The sequence below is a fragment of the Pelophylax lessonae genome (genome assembly GCF_965119305.1).
Source record: "Pelophylax lessonae genome assembly, chromosome: 8".
Taxonomy (NCBI): domain Eukaryota; kingdom Metazoa; phylum Chordata; class Amphibia; order Anura; family Ranidae; genus Pelophylax; species Pelophylax lessonae.
The window spans coordinates 225,513,715-225,530,536 of record NC_138775.1 but is presented as its reverse complement, the minus strand read 5'-3'; the positions used below and the strand labels follow the sequence as shown (position 1 = coordinate 225,530,536).

The following is a 16,822-nucleotide window of genomic DNA, read 5'->3' as shown; positions in this document are numbered from 1 at the left end:
AAAAGAGCCTCTCAGAGTGGCAGTGTCTCTCAGAAGTCAAGATGGGCAGAGGATCACCAATTTCCCCAATGCTGCTGCGAAAAATAGTGGAGCAATATCAGAAAGGAGTTTCTCAGAGAAAAATTTGAAAGAGTTTGGAGTTATCATCATCTACAGTACATAATATCATCCAAAGATTCAGAGAATCTTGAACAATCTCTGTGCGTAAGGGTCAAGGCCGGAAAACCATACTGGATGTCTGTGATCTTCGGGCCCTTAGACGGCACTGCATCACATACAGGAATGCTACTGTAATGGAAATCACAACATGGGCTCAGGAATACTTCCAGAAAGCATTGTCGGAGAACACAATCCACCGTGCCATTCACCGTTGCCGGCTAAAACTCCATAGGCCAAAAAAGAAGCCAAATCTAAACATGATCCAGAAGCGCAGGCGTTTTCTCTGGGCCAAGGCTCATTTAAAATGGACTGTGGCAAAGTGGAAAACTGTTCTGTGATTAGACGAATCAAAATTTGAAGTTCTTTTTGAAAAACTAGGAAGCCATGTAATCCGAACTAAAGAGGACAAGGACAACCCAAGTTGTTATCAGGCCTCAGTTCAGAAGCCTGCATCTCTGATGGTATGGGGTGGCATAAGTGCATGTGGCATGGGCAGCTTACACATCTGGAAAAGCACCATCAATGCTGAAAGGTATATCCAAGTTCTAGAACAACATATGCTCCCATCCAGAAGTTGTCTCTTTCAGGGAAGACCTTGCATTTTCCAACATGACAATGCCAGACCACATACTTCATCGATTACAACATCATGGCTGCGTAGAAGAAGGATCCGGGTACGGAAATGGCCAGCCTGCAGTCAAGATCTTTCACCCATAGAAAAATGGAGGAAGATGCAACAAAGAAGACCTAAGACAGTTGAGCAACTAAAAGCCTGTATTAGACAAGAATGGGACAACATTCCTATTCCTAAACTTGGGCAACTTGTCTCCTCAGTCCCCAGATGTTTGCAGACTGTTATAAAATGAAGAGGGGATGCCACACAGTGGTAAACATGGCCTTGTCCCAACTTTTTTGAGATGTGTTGATGCCATAAAATTTCAAATCATTTTATTTTTCCCATAAAATTATACATTTTCTCAGTTTGAACATTTGATATGTCATCATCTATGTTGTATTCTGAATAAAATATTGAAATTTCAAACTTCCACATCATTGCATTCTGTTTTTATTCACAATTTGTACAGTGTCCCAACTTTTTTGGAATCGGGTTTGTAGATTACTATGTACCTTGAGGCAGTTTACATCAGTTTGCGACAGATAACGAAAGTATAACAGAAAAATATGTGTAGCACTACTTCCTTGGGAGCTGCTGACTACGGGTTCCCCTGAGTTACCATTAGCAACAGCACAACAGTTCAACATTTTACAAGTGATTTTTGGCTTAGTCAGGAAACAGTCCAGGAGCTGTGGTTTTTGTGTTTTTATTGAGAACTTGGATGGGAGAAGGGAATGAGTGGGATACTCCAACTTATATATATAGCAGGTTTTCCAGGCCTATGGCCTGATGTGGGTCTGCCATTGTTACCGGTTACCTTTCCAGCCCATGTGAGCTGTGGCCCTAGGTGTGAAGACTGAGACATGAACCACTCCGGCATCTTTGTGTTGTTGTTTTATTGTAGATAAAAGGGGATGGGAGAAGGGATTGAGTGGGATACTCCTTTAGGCTTCAACTATATACACTTGGGACTTTGTTCCTGAAAAATGTTGGCGCTTCCTTGACGCCAGCCGACACCAGCCAACACCCACTATCTCTGAGAACACTCTGTAACTTAAGAGAAGTGCTGAATCCTCGATTTGTAGTCCAGAAGATCCAGGACTGTGAAATTGTAGAACCAACGACACTGTTATACTGCAACAAGTCACTGAATACTTCCCTCCTACCTTGCTTTGGCTCGAGGTAGTATGTTGTAGAATCCTGTCAAACTGTACATTCCAACTGGCACACACTGTACAATTCAGGGCCCTCCCTGAGAGACCAGCCATCTGCCTCCTCCTGGGACTCTTCTTACCGCCAAAGACGCCCTGTCACATGTCCCCTCCGTATTTATGGTAAATCCCAGGATGCATTGCACGAATGCCCTCCCACTGGGACTGCCATAAAACATGATGTGTCACTGGCTAGGTTTCCTCCACTGTCCAACAAGCTTCCTTATTGGATACAGTGGGGACACTCCCTCAGACCCAGTGAATCACACCTGGAAACATGTGACAGGCAAACTAACAGATCAGGCTCCCCTGATAAGCAGAAGGAGCAAATAGATGCTTTTTCCTAGCACCTACCTAGGAGGGTGCTGCATATGTTTTTGTCTAAAACTGGACATAAATGGAACTCTCATGAATGTAACAGACATAAATGGACAACATCAGTTTATATCTGTTTACATTTATTTTCTGCCTACAAAAAAGAAAAAAGGATGCAGAGGTTCTCTATTTTGCCTGCAAACACAAACTGACTCAGATCATGTAAGTGGGTGTAACAAGAACGTCCATTTAAATCTGGCTGCCCATTGACAAACATTGCGGTTCAGTTTGAATCTATCTGAAACACTAATAGACAGAGCCAATCTGGGCGCCCATCTGAAAGGGCCCTTTATCAGTTTGTTCTTAGCAAAAAATGTTACTGTATTGATGACGTCTATGTGAAAGGACTCGAAGATGATTTAACCCTATGTTGGGGCAGTGCCAGGACAAGGACCTTTAGCACCCAAGGGGAAAAGGCCAAAGTGCACAGTACAGAAGTTGTGAACTACTGTACTTTAGAAGCACTGATTTCAGGTCTGGCCCTTCTTGTACCTTCTTTCTGCTGAAGTGCTCAGGGTGGCTGTCTCTTCTGCCTACCCTTCAACCCGGCCCCATTTGTAGATGTTATTATTCCCAGTGTTAATTTCATAGACGAAAATATTTTCATCAACTAAATTAACACTATTTTGTGTGACTAAAATATGACTAAAACTAAAGTAATTCAGATGACTTAAATACGACTAAAACTAAAATGGCATTTTAGTCAAAAGACTATGACTAAAACTAAATCGAAATTTGACATCAAAATTAACCCTGGTTATATCGCAACGGCTAAATCTGTGTCTGTAATGCATGGTCAAACCTTAATACCATAAATAATACCATGTTAGTAGAAATGCTTAAATAATGCATCACAATTGAAATAAACCCATTCGATTTTAGTAGACTAAAATGTACTGGAGGGTTTAGTTGACTACAATGTAGTAGATTTTAGTAGAATAAAAAGTACTGTAGATTTTAGTTGACTAAAATGTAGGCGATTCTAGTCCACTAAAATATGACTAAAACTAAAACAATTCAGATGGCTAAAATGCAACTAAAACTAAAATGGCATTTTAGTCAAAAGACTATGATTAAAATAAAAAAGAAATTTGACATCAAAATTAGCACTGATTTTTCCACAATATATACAGTGCCTTGCAAAAGTATTCGGCCCCCTTGAACTTTGCAACCTTTTGCCACATTTCAGGCTTCAAACATAAAGATATAAAACTGTAATTTTATGTGAAGAATCAACAAGTGGGACACAATCATGAAGTGGAACGAAATTTATTGGATATTTCAAACTTTGTTAACAAATAAAAAACTGAAAAATTGGGCGTGCAAAATTCTTCAGCCCCTTTACTTTTAGTGCAGCAAACTCTCTCCAGAAGTTCAGCGAGGATCTCTGAATGATCCAATGTTGACCTAAGTGACTAATGATGATAAATAGAATCCACCTGTGTGTAATCAAGTCTCCGTATAAATGCACCTGCACTGTGATAGTCTCAGAGGTCCGTTTAAAGCGCAGAGAGCATCATGAAGAACAAGGAACACACCAGGCAGGTCCGAGATAATGTTGTGGAGAATTTTAAAGCCTGATTTGGATACAAAATATTTCCCAAGCTTATAACATCCCATGGAGCACTGTGCAAGCGATGATATTGAAATGGAAGGAGTATCAGACCACTGCAAATCTATGAAGACCTGGCCGTCCATCTAAACATTCAGCTCATACAAGGAGAAGACTGATCAGAGATGCAGCCAAGAGGCCCATGATCACTCTGGATGAACTGCAGAGATCTACAGCTGAGGTGGGAGACTCTGTCCATAGGACAACAATCAGTCGTATACAGCACAAATCTGGCCTTTATGGATGGAAGAAGAAAGCCATTTCTTAAAGATATCCATAAAAAGTGTCGTTTAAAGTTTGTCACAAGCCACCTGGGAGACACACCAAACATGTGGAAGAAGGTGCTCTGGTCAGATGAAACCAAAATCAAACTTTTTGGCAACAATGCAAAACGTTATGTTTGGATTAAAAGCAACACAGCTCATCACCCTGAACACACCATCCCCACTGTCAAACATGTTGGTGGCAGCATCATGGTTTGGGCCTGCTTTTCTTCAGCAGGGACAGGGAAGATGGTTAAAATTGATGGGAAGATGGATGGAGCCAAATACAGGACCATTCTGGAAGAAAATTTGATGGAGTCTGCAAAAGACCTGAGACTGGGACTGAGATTTGTCTTCCAACAAGACAATGATCGAAAACGTAAAGCAAAATCTACAATGGAATGGTTCACCAATAAACATATCCAGGTGTTAGAATGGCCAAGTCAAAGTCCAGACCTGAATCCAATCGAGAATCTGTGGAAAGAACTGAAAACTGCTGTTCACAAATGCTCTCCATCCAACCTCACTGAGCTCAAGCTGTTTTGCAAGGAGGAATGGGCAAAAATTTCAGTCTCTCGTTGTGCAAAACTGATAGAGACATACCCCAAGCGACATACAGCTGTAATTGCAGCAAAAGCTGGCGCTACAATGTAATAACTTAAGGGGGCTGAATAATTTTGCACGCCCAATTTTTCAGTTTTTTATTTGTTAAAAAAGTTTGAAATATCCAATAAATTTCGTTCCAGTTCATGATTGTGTCCCACTTGTTGATTCTTCACAAAAAATTACAGTTTTATATCTTTATGTTTGAAGCCTGAAATGTGGCAAAAGGTCGAAAAGTTCAAGGGGGCCGAATACTTTAACTGTAAGTTAAGCATCCGGGACTGAAAATAACAGGAACAGCGAGCATGTGGAGACATATCAGACGGTCTGGTTGGAAGCCTGTGTTTTGGTACAACTAGCTAAATATATCTCTCAAAAGCCTGGATGTGAAGATGCAATTCTGCCCGTATAGGTTTTGATCGCTGTCATCCATTAAGTAATTTTGAATATGCTTTTTTTAAATTGTATTATCTGATGTGTATCTCTTGATAGGCTAGAGAGATCATGCTAATAACCTTTTACTGCACTTTCCAGTATAGTAAACTGCAGGTCATGTCAAAAACAATGCTCTTTGTCTTGTTCATTTGTCTTGTTCATACCAGGTGTTAGGCCCCTTTCACACACTCCGCCCGTCAGTCCGTCAGACGGAGTCCGTTTTTCTCAGCGTGGGATCGATCCGCCGATCCCCCGCTGAGCAGGAGGATGACAGCTGTGTCTCCGCGCTGTGTGTGGAGACACAGCTGTCAGTTCCCTATGCATCTCTATGGGAAAAATCGGATGGGAACGGACCGTCGGTCTGTTCTCATCCGATCCCATCCGATCTGATCTGCTGGACGGATGGAAAATAGGGTTTCAATCCATCCAGATTTGACGGATCGGATCGGATGTCAGCGGACATGTCTCCGCTGGCATCCGATGCCCCATAGAGATGCATGGGGGGACCGTTCAGATCCGCCAAAAAAATGGACAGGTGGATCTGAATGGTCCGCCTGTGTGAAAGAGCCCTTAGTGTGCTTTAAAACAATAATACATGTTGTATTTTTGCTCCATTTAAATGCATCTTACTGTTCAAATCAGTTGAATGCGGTCCTTCTAAATAATAAAATGTGCCTAAGATACTTTGTTAACACACAAGCTCATACAAAGAATAAATGAAGCCCATCTAATGCCAAAACTCTTATTTTATCATTTGTTGGTTTCCTTTCTTAGTAAGGATCTTGGGGAAAGTTGGTGAAGGACTGAGTCGCATGTGTTGTGTCCGCCCCAATCTGCAGCGTGTTACATTTGTAGGTAAGAATCTCAATTTTACACAATCAAAAATGCAACTGGATCTAGTGCCTGGCTAAATATAAAACTTTATCATTTCCAAAATAAGCAAGGGTCTTAAATTGATTGTAATGAAGGTATTTAAAGTGACACTAAGCTTGGATTTAAAATGTAATAAATCTATACAGGTATGTATTCTTAACCTAAAATGTAAAGTATTTCACAACGTACGGTTATTTTGTATAAAAGTATTTCATTTTTAAAATATCTTATTTCATATCCATGTTGTGGTATCTAAATATGACTCATAGAGTTCACTGTTGTTACAATTACACATTTGTAAATGAAACGTGTCAGTAATTAACTGTTCTATAAAGAATTGTTTATTCAGGAAGAAATCTTGGTCTAGACCTAAATGAGCAGATAGTTGCCTGAGAACATTAGTAACCTGTCCTTGAATGATGCAAAGATGCAAATGATGCTCAAAAAAAAAGATTAAAGGTGTATTTGCTCCAGGCCCACCAAGGTGGGGGTGCTCACCAAAATACTTGGAAGCAATGGATAATGTATTGGGAGTCTGTGAAGGAACTCAGATCTCAGCACCTTGGAACTCTAGAAAGCAAATGTATTCTGCGGGATTGATTTCCTGAAACTGGCCAATCAGCTTCTAACTTCAGCTTGATCAATTAAGTTTTGACAAAAAAGACTGGAAGCTAAATGGTTGGTTGGTGGAGCTACACTAGACTCTCCAGTTTTAGTGGATCAACTGCTTTTTCTTAAACAGAATATTATTTATTCAGTGTATAACAAGGGTGTCAAGCTCAATTTAATCACAGGCCGCATCAGCATTATGGTTTCCCTCTAAGGGCTGTTTGTATCTGTAAGACTATATAAATGTATTTACTCTGTATTACATTAAATAATTGCCTCTGTTCAATTATTACTGCTTTTATTAATAATTGAAGACTTAAGCTGTGAAGGACAGGAGCAGACCGGCAAGGTGTCCACTCACACTCCTGTAGCAGGTGATGCAAGTTTGAAAAGGAGGGTTGCACACCACTGGTGTCATCCACAAGAATCCGATCCTGCCAAGGTATTCTGTCTGAGCAGTCTCCAACAAAAATTCCTTATGGATGATACCAGTGGTGTGCGACCCTCCTTTTCAACTGACATAGAATTGTATTACTCTCATTATAATTATAAGCAGATGTCAAAAGCCCCCCCCCCCCCCCCCAAACATCAGAAGTAAAGAGTCCTTCATCCTCCCTTACACCATAGCAAGCTGGCAGAAGGAAGCTGGGAAGCAGAAAGTGCAGGGTCTGGAGCAGGACCAGAGGAGGGCTGAAGTCAGTTGCCAGGGTCTGCTGAATGATGAGACCAGGGGATGCTGCAAGTGCCCAGAGAGGTGCAGGATCTGTAGGAGGAGTTCTGTCATCCTCCCTGCTGCTAACTGCTGAAACATGGGGGGATGGAGATGAGGACGAAGACAAGGGGGGTGCCATATCTGCAGAGGACGTGCGAGGGCAACATGAAATGGTTTGACACATGTGGTGTATAACATCAGTATGTCCGTAAAGTTAAGCTGCCAATAAAGGAATATGAAGATGACTGTTGACTTTCTACACAATGGATTTAGAACTAGAGTAAAGATAAAGAATTTTTACTTTTGCCCATCTTTCAGTTATTGCATACTAGTTTCCAAACACAGCCAGGCAACTAGCATTTTCAGAAAGAGGTGGGCAGTGGCAGCCTTCATATTGTTTTTTAAAGACAGATGTACTTTGGCTGTCCTTGTGCAAATAAAGTCACAGTACAATGCCTAAATTATATTTTAGGTTTACTATAGGTCATATTCAATTCAAAGTTCGACCGATTTGGCCTGCTGAATTGTCTGAAACTCAAGCCATGGATGGCCCTGTCAGCAGCACCCAGTTCAACAAAAGTCGATTTAAAAATTGACTGAGCCGGGTGGAAAGCTATTTGCTGAACAATAACTGTATCCTCTTAGGCCAACCATACATGGTTCGAATTATGGCTGGTTCAGCAGGAACTGGCTGAGATTCAAACCATTAGTGGGAAGGCTGAATGTACCAAGTTGATCGATCAATCAACTTGGGTACAACCAGCCTGCCAGATAGCCTTGCAATTATCACGGTCTTCTCCCGGCGGGGACGGCTTCCCCTGCCCACTCCCACCCTCCCTCGCCAGGTGAAGACAATTGATCAGCAGGAGGGATTCCTCTGTCAACACTGTGTGTGTTTATGCTGGAATCGTGAAAATTGCACAGGTTGCAGGAAAGAACTTTGCACTGTCTATTCCCTGCCTTAAGGCTCGTACACACTTGACGAAAATCGGACGAAATATCCTCAGATTTTTCTCTCTCATGCTCAGTGGTCATAACCGTTTTTAGTTGACATTGTATAATGTTCACAAAATTTCTCGTCCAATTTTTTTATTTTTTTTTGGGACATTTGTTCCTAAGCTTCCAGGTCGTCAGCAACTTCAGATCATGCGCGGTCTTTCGTATCCGATTTTTCACGGACATACTGCATACACATTAAACGAAAATTGGTCGTCTGGGGACAGACGATAAAAATTTTGGTGTTTGTCCCTCCGTTTTTTATAGTTGAAAATGTCGGCATTGGCTGCTGAAAGTTGTGTTCACACTAGCCGAAAATCGTACGATTTTACCTCAGACAGGAATTTTCAGCAGATTTTCTACTAGTGTGTACCCTACTTTAGATGCAGTCACTGTCTATAGCAGTAGCTAGCTTGTGTTTTTGTGAATAATGACGCTTCTCATTCACAACAACACAAACCGACAGCTACTACTGTGGTTTCTCTCCCCTGAATGGCTGGCGCCTGAATCAGGGCTATTTTTTTTCCTTTCAATACCATGAAGTATTTAAGGTACAGAAAGGTAACAGATGGGGCACAGGACTGCAAGATTGAGTTTAAGGCTACAGAACGAAGTGAGAGAGGATGCTTTAGTGCTGTGTGTAACTCCCCCTTGGGAATGCTGATAATTTGGGCTTCACCCTAAAGTCGCGCAAAAAACAAATGGAATTTTATTTCAAGATCACTTTACAGATCTAAACAGGACCAAGTACTATGTGCACTGGGTCCCCTTGGGGATTCAAAAATGGTTTTCAACTTCTGGCGATACTTCTTCTTTAAAAAGGAAGAGAGACAGATTACAAACTGAACGTTTGCTCTTTCTAGTAGCTAATAGCTAAATTTAATACAGTAACAGAAGTACGAAAGTCACATAAAAATTACATCAAGCTAAAAGCATTGCAATATTACCTCAAAATATGTATGAACTAAAAGTGCATTTTATTTTCCCTTCGAGCTCTCAATAATTCTTGCTTAATCTTGATTTTATTGCTCACATTTTTTTCAAAAATATAAAATGTTAAAAATCCTAAGAAAGTGAAATTTGTTTGAAATGTAGACAATACATTTTGTTTTACAAAGCTGATAGAGAGTCATATTTTTCCTGGGCCAGCTTGTATAATCGGTTGGTCGTCTCAGAATTTAAGCCTGGGTAGGTGAAAGTGTAGGAGAACCCAATGATAAAGGTCTAAAGACAAACTATTCCAAATGTGTCTTTTTTATTTGCTTAAATATCCCGTTATAACATTCCAACTCATTTAAGAAGGTTAAAATGGCCTCTTCTTCACGATTTATTTATTAGACAACTTAACAGGCACTGCCAGAAAGAAATGCTACTAATGTGTAAGGGTCATCATGGTTGTAGGGGTGGATATTCTCTGGTGAACTAGTACCGTGGTTGATTTACTAGCTACCAATTATAGAAATGTTGCGGTCGTGTCATTTTCCGAACTGTATGATTGATCAATTGGTTGATTGATTGATGTATTGATTTATTGCAGATGAGAATGCTAATTTGGGTACGGTGATGAGGTATGAAGAAATAGGTAAGTGCCATCAGGAGGCAGTGTTGCGGTAACACACTATCGCTAATATTCTACTTTGATTTGTCCTCTTGCTCATACACTTACTGTCCTTCCTACCCAGAGCTACGGATCTTGCTCCTGTGTGGTAGTGACCTGCTTGAGTCATTTTGTATCCCTGGCCTCTGGAATGAGTCCGATGTGAGTATTGTTCCTTTTGTAGTCAAGGTTCCCTTCTATTATCATTCTTCTCCCTGGTGTGACTGGCATCCTAAGTTATGTCATGTGTTTGCTGCACCCTATTTGTTCCTCATGGCAGTCTGTTTTTCTTCCTGCAGATGGAGGTGATTGTGGGTGACTTTGGCATTGTAGTTGTGCCACGTGATGCAACAGACACTGAGCAAATCATGAGTCACTCGTCTCTGCTCCGTAAATACAAGGTGTGTTCTTACTTTATCAGGTAACTGAGGTGAGACATTCATTGATAACTAGACTGAGCCTTCAGGCAGCGATGAACTGTTACATAGCAGTCCACAGAAATTAATTTATTATTAGAAACTACACTGGAAAACAGGAGCAGCCCATGCAAATTAGCAATAGCTTTGGGGTTATGCTCAGAAAATCCCTAATGATATTATACAGTATTCCTCACTAACCCCTGTAAATGCCTAAAAACATAAACCAATCTGACCAAAAAAATAAGCTGACAAATGATATAATTGCCAGAATATTAATCTGGTCTTGACAATGTTTTAGCGGTAATAAAATTTGAGGTATATCATTTTTTTTAATAAGAAAATGTTTTTTTTAGAAAATGTATGCATGCATGCAACAACATACAGGAAAAACAATAATAAACATACAGGCACCATCTATAGACCATCGTGATTCAGCAATATCATCTGCACTATGCAGCAAAAGAAACAAAAATGGAATGCAGATCAAATGTATACTCCCTCTATATAAAATCAGCAGTGGGAGCCTCTGTATATCGTCCTCTGGTGCCAATCTAGGAGGGTTCTGAGAGTAAAGCAGCAGGGTAGAAAATACATTTTACATAGGGACTACTCAGGGATGCCTAGCCTTCCGACTACCAAGTCCAGTGGGCAAAGCCCAGAGGTATCTAACCAGGCCAATCAAATTTTTTTTCGAACTTAGCTGGGCGGCCCCTATGTTGGTAAATAATATGTTTCAGCCGTAAAGTGTCACCCATCTGTTTAATCCATTCATTAATGGTGGGCGGTATATTAGACTTCCAATGACAAAGAATGAGTCTACGAGCCGGAAACAGCGCCCACAAAATGGCTTCTTTTGTGAAATCCTGGAGATCTAGGGAGTCTAAGATCCCTACAAGACATTGTTTAGGATTTATCGATAGACTAACAGTAAACGCACTATTCAAAGTATTAACCACCCCAGTTCAATATACAGTGAATGCAATTTGGAACAATGCCATAAGAGGTGAATGAGATCCCTGTGCTCCCTTTGGCACCTGCTACATGTGGGTTCTAAGAGAATACCCATGTTAAAGAGCCTAGATAGTGTGTAATGGGCCTGTAACAAAATATATAATTGCATTATTAGTTGTAGGTGGTTAAGTAAGACCAGTCGCCCCCAGAAGGGGTTCAAACATCATTTTCCCCCTTCCCTGCCGCACCAAAGGGGAACCCCTCTGGATAAAAATATATCAGCAGGTATATCATTCACAACTGTGTGTGTTAACCTAGGGTTCTCTATTCCTTCAGAATAACATCATTGTGATTAAAGATGATACCAACCATCCTATGTCCAACGTGAGCTCCACTAAAAGCAGGTAATGGACAGTACTGTATTGTGATCATTTATGTATATGTTTTCCTGTAGCTAGAAATATATATATATTTATTTTAGAAAATGTTTGCAGTAATACTTGTCCGAGTGAATATATATTGGTTTTGTACATATATTCCTAATATATTATAATGGAGAGTAAATATGGCTCCATCTTCAGATTGCATATCTGAAAGCTGTGTGGGGCTGTCTTTTTGATTATCTACAGTGCCTTGCGAAAGTATTCGGCCCCCTTGAACTTTTCGACCTTTTGCCACATTTCAGGCTTCAAACATAAAGATATAAAACTGTAATTTTTGTGAAGAATCAACCACAAGTGGGACACAATCATGAAGTGGAACGAAATTTATTGGATATTTCAAACTTTTTTAACAAATAAAAAACTGAAAAATTGGGCGTGCAAAATTATTCAGCCCTCTTAAGTTAATACTTTGTAGCGCCACCTTATGCTGCGATTACAGCTGTAAGCCGCTTGGGGTATGTCTCTATCAGTTTTGCACATTGAGAGACTGAAATTTTGGCCCATTCCTCCTTGCAAAAACGCTTGAGCTCAGTGAGGTTGGATGGAGAGCGTTTGTGAACAGCAGTTTTCAGTTCTTTCCACAGATTCTCGATTGGATTCAGGTCTGGACTTTGACTTGGCCATTCTAACACCTGGATATGTTTATTTGTGAACCATCCCATTGTAGATTTTGCTTTATGTTTTGGATCATTGTCTTGTTTGAAGACAAATCTCCGCCCCAGTATCAGGTCTTTTGCAGACTCCATCAGGTTTTCTTCCAGAATGGTCCTGTATTTGGCTCCATCCATCTTCCCATCAATTTTAACCATCTTCCCTGTCCCTGCTGAAGAAAAGCAGGCCCAAACCATGATGCTGCCACCACCATGTTTGACAGTGGGGATGGTGTGTTCAGGGTGATGAGCTGTGTTGCTTTTACACCAAACATAACGTTTTGCATTGTTGCCAAAAAGTTCGATTTTGGTTTTATCTGACCAGAGCACCTTCTTCCACATGTTTGGTGTGTCTCCCAGGTGGCTTGTGGCAAACTTTAAACAACACTTTTTATGGATATCTTTAAGAAATGGCTTTCTTCTTGCCACTCTTCCATAAAGGCCAGATTTGTGCAGTATACGACTGATTGTTGTCCCTATGGACAGAGTCTCCCACCTCAGCTGTAGATCTCTGCAGTTCATCCAGAGTGATCATGGGCCTCTTGGCTGCATCTCTGATCAGTCTTCTCCTTATATGAACTGAAAGTTTAGAGGGACGGCCAGGTCTTCGTAGATTTGCAGTGGTCTGATACTCCTTCCATTTCAATATTATCGCTTGCACAGTGCTCCTTGGGATGTTTAAAGCTTGGGAAATCTTTTTGTATCCAAATCCGACTTTAAACTTCTCCACAACAGTATCTTGGACCTGCCTGGTGTGTCCCTTGTTCTTCATGATGCTCTCTGCGCTTTAAATGGACCTCTGAGACTATCACAGTGCAGGTGCATTTATTGATTACACACAGGTGGATTCTATTTATCATCATTAGTCATTTAGGTCAACATTGGATCATTCAGAGATCCTCACTGAACTTCTGGAGAGAGTTTGCTGCACTGAAAGTAAAGGGGCTGAATAATTTTGCACGCCCAATTTTTCAGTTTTTTATTTGTTAAAGTTTGAAATATCCAATAAATTTCGTTCCACTACAGTTTTATATCTTTATGTTTGAAGCCTGAAATGTGGCAAAAGGTCGAAAAGTTCAAGGGGGCCGAATACTTTCGCAAGGCACTGTATAGTGCTCTGGGGATATTTTTTCATATATATCATGTGTAGCCCTGCCCCCTTGGGGGTGGCTTGTTGCATGGGTGTCCTCTTCAACTCTTGCACCCTGAACCTGCTCCAACCCATCTAACACTATTATTTCTGTCATTGTGAATAACTGAGACCACAAGTGTTGCAGTGAATAAACAGTTTACTGCTCTTTTGGCTTTTAAAGTAAAATCACAATATGCAAACAAAACCAGGAATAACACAGTTGTTGCAAAGGAGATGGATCCTGAATTCCCAACCAAGGATTTAGGCCTTTTAGTTTAGCACTCAGGATCCGGAACACAGGCCACACATACATACACAAATAAATGTGTATGTATGCCAGAGGATTGCGTTCAGCAACAATCAACAATACTTTAACTAGTCATATGTGGTTTGAGAGTGACCTCAGATAAGAATGACTACACTCATTGACTTAATTGCGAAATAAACACTATAATGATATTAAAACAACTAGCAGAGTGCACTCTGTGTACTAACGGGGGGCTCCCTTAGTAGGAACTGCAAGAGTCTCCTGGAGAGTGAGGCCTTACTGTCTTCACCGGCAAAGAAATCCCAACAATCCGAGGAAAGTATTTGTAATCCAACAAAGGAAGGGATGATGAATTATATTCCCCAAGGCAATCAGTAGTTGTAATCAACAAAGAAACAACTGTAGCAAATCCTATGCTCATGACAGATTAACAGCCTGGGACTGGATTTAGGCCTAAGGCCTAGTTCACCCACCTCGCACTATATTTGTATCTGCAGTGTCCAGTGGTTCAACTAAATGTCGATATGGCCTTTATAAAGTACACAGTCTATTTGCCCTTCACTGGAATCATCCTAGGTCTGTATTTAATAGAGATGTAGATACTGGATGTCTGTCAACCAAACCGAGAGATCCGCTTCCCTCTGCGACCAGGATCCGCTCTGCTCAGCGTCTTCGTGCGCCTGTCAGCAAAATTCCGCTCAGTCACACCACCGAGACTCCTCCGCACACTCACACTGCCGGCTTCACTCCGGTATCCTCCACTAGGCCTCGGCCTAAGTTCCTGCGATCCGCAGCAGCTCTTCCCCTTCTGTCCAGTGCGCTGTCCTCGAGGCAAGAGAGCGAAGCAAAGTCCCGTCTCCCTTTATATAACCACTCCCAGCAAGCTCTGCTCGTCCTGTTGCTCCCTGGGAGAAGGGTCTCTCTGTCTCAGCAGTCTCTGATCCTGGCTCCTCCCAGACTACATCTCCCATAATGCCGAAGTCACTGTCTTGCAGAACTTTAATAACAATAACAATGTAAACAATACCAGCCGTGCGACCTGGCTACATCTGTTATTTTAAAAATGTAAAAAACACCCAGAAAACATAATAGATTATTTTAATTACAGCACTGTCATATAGAAACCATAGCTGGCTGTAAAAGCCAAAGATGCAAGCACATCAGCGCAGTACATATGTCTGCAGTCTCATGTTGCATAAGCATGCTTGACTCAGCTTTATTTCTATACATGATTCAGCTTGGACTCTGATGTTCTCCTAGAGCAGCCGTCACTAAATGGTGGCCAGCGGTCCATTGGCGGACCACACGGTGCTTTCGCCCGGACCGTGAGGCCGCCTCCTGTATTAAGTCATTGGTTTGCTGGGACCGCGGGTGTCCCAGCAACCAGTGACATTCTGTGTGTGCGCCACGCCCCCTCCTTACTGTGGCTCCCGGCCGGTGTCCTGTCGGGCAGCGAGTAGGGGTGTGACGTCAAGCGCGCGCCCCGCCCCCTGCTTCTGACTGCGGCTCCCGTTCAGCCAGGCAGCGAGTCGGGGCGTGACTTTCAGCCCTTGCTCGCGGCTTCTGGCTCGGCTCCTGGCTCCAGGTATGTGGAGCACAAGGAGAGAAAGCAATGTGGTCCCCAACTTCAAAAAGGCACTTAAAGCTGATGGGAGGTTTTTAAAGTGTGAGGATTGATGGGCATATTTTGCAGTGGTCATTAGAGTGCCCCATAAAAAAAAAAAAATGTGCCCATCAGAGTGCCCCCTAACATAAAATGTGCCCATCAGCGTGCCCCTTATTTTATGTTAAGGGGCACTCTAATGGGCATATTTAATGTTGAGGGGCACTCTAATGGGCATATTTAATGTTAAGCGCAACGCTGATTTACACGTTTTGTTTTGCCCAAATGTGCCCATCAGAGTGCCCCCTAACATAAAATATGCCCATCAGCGTGCCCCTTATTTTATGTTAAGGGTCACGCTGATGGGCATATTTTATCCTAAGGGGCACTCTGATGGGCATATTTTATGTTAGGGGCACTCTGATGGTCATATTTTATGCTAAGGGGCACGCTGATGGGCATATTTTGTGTTAAGGGGCACTCTAATGGGCATATTCTATGTTAAGAGCTACGCTGATTTACACGTTTTGTTTTGCCCATCAGAGTGCCCCCTAACATAAAATGTGCCCATCAGCATGACCCTTATTTTATGTTAAGGGTCACGCTGATGGGCAAATGTTATGCTAAGGGGCACGCTGATGGGCATATTTTATGTTAGGGGTCACGCTGATGGGCATATTTTATGTTAAGGGGCACTCTAATGGGCATATTTTATGTTAAGGGGCACGCTGATGGGCACATTTTATGTTAAGGGGCAATCAAATGGGCATATTTTATGTTAAGAGCAACACTGATTTACACCTTTTGTTTTGCCCATCGTCAGCGTGCCCCTTAACATAAAATGTGCCCATCAGAGTGCCCCCTAACATAAAATATGCCCATCTGAGTGCCCCCTAACATAAAATGTGCCCATCAGCGTGCCCCTTATTTTATGTTAAGGGTCACGCTGATGGGCAAATTTTATGCTAAGGGTCACGCTGATGGGCAAATTTTATGTTAAGGGGCACTCTAATGGGCATATTTTATGTTAAGCGAGCAATGCTGATGGATACGTTTTGTTTTGCCTATCTTGCTGAGTCATAGCACAGACTTCAGATTCGGACCTCGGCCCAAAGAAAGTTTTAGCAGCCGGACCTCCTTGAATTTTAATTCATTACCCCTGTCCTAGAGGATTAATCAATGGAGTATAGGTGGTGTTTTTCTCCAAGATCAGTAGGCTGAGGGTGATTAACGACTTTGAAATTAGCAGGAATTTGGTGGTGTTCTTCTAATCATTACAGGTACCTTAAAAAGCT

At 41.7% G+C, this 16,822-nt stretch overlaps 1 protein-coding gene across 1 annotated transcript in view; it reads left to right on the top strand.

Moving 5' to 3' along the window:
- Positions 1–16,822, top strand: part of NMNAT2 (nicotinamide nucleotide adenylyltransferase 2) — a 116,290-nt gene that overhangs the window by 98,328 nt on the left and 1,140 nt on the right. Inside the window, exons 6-10 of the mRNA XM_082264748.1 lie at positions 6,049–6,129; positions 10,002–10,046; positions 10,147–10,223; positions 10,361–10,462; positions 11,768–11,835. Of these exons, the coding sequence (XP_082120874.1) occupies positions 6,049–6,129; positions 10,002–10,046; positions 10,147–10,223; positions 10,361–10,462; positions 11,768–11,835 (373 nt within the window). The remainder of the gene's footprint in view (positions 1–6,048; positions 6,130–10,001; positions 10,047–10,146; positions 10,224–10,360; positions 10,463–11,767; positions 11,836–16,822) is intronic.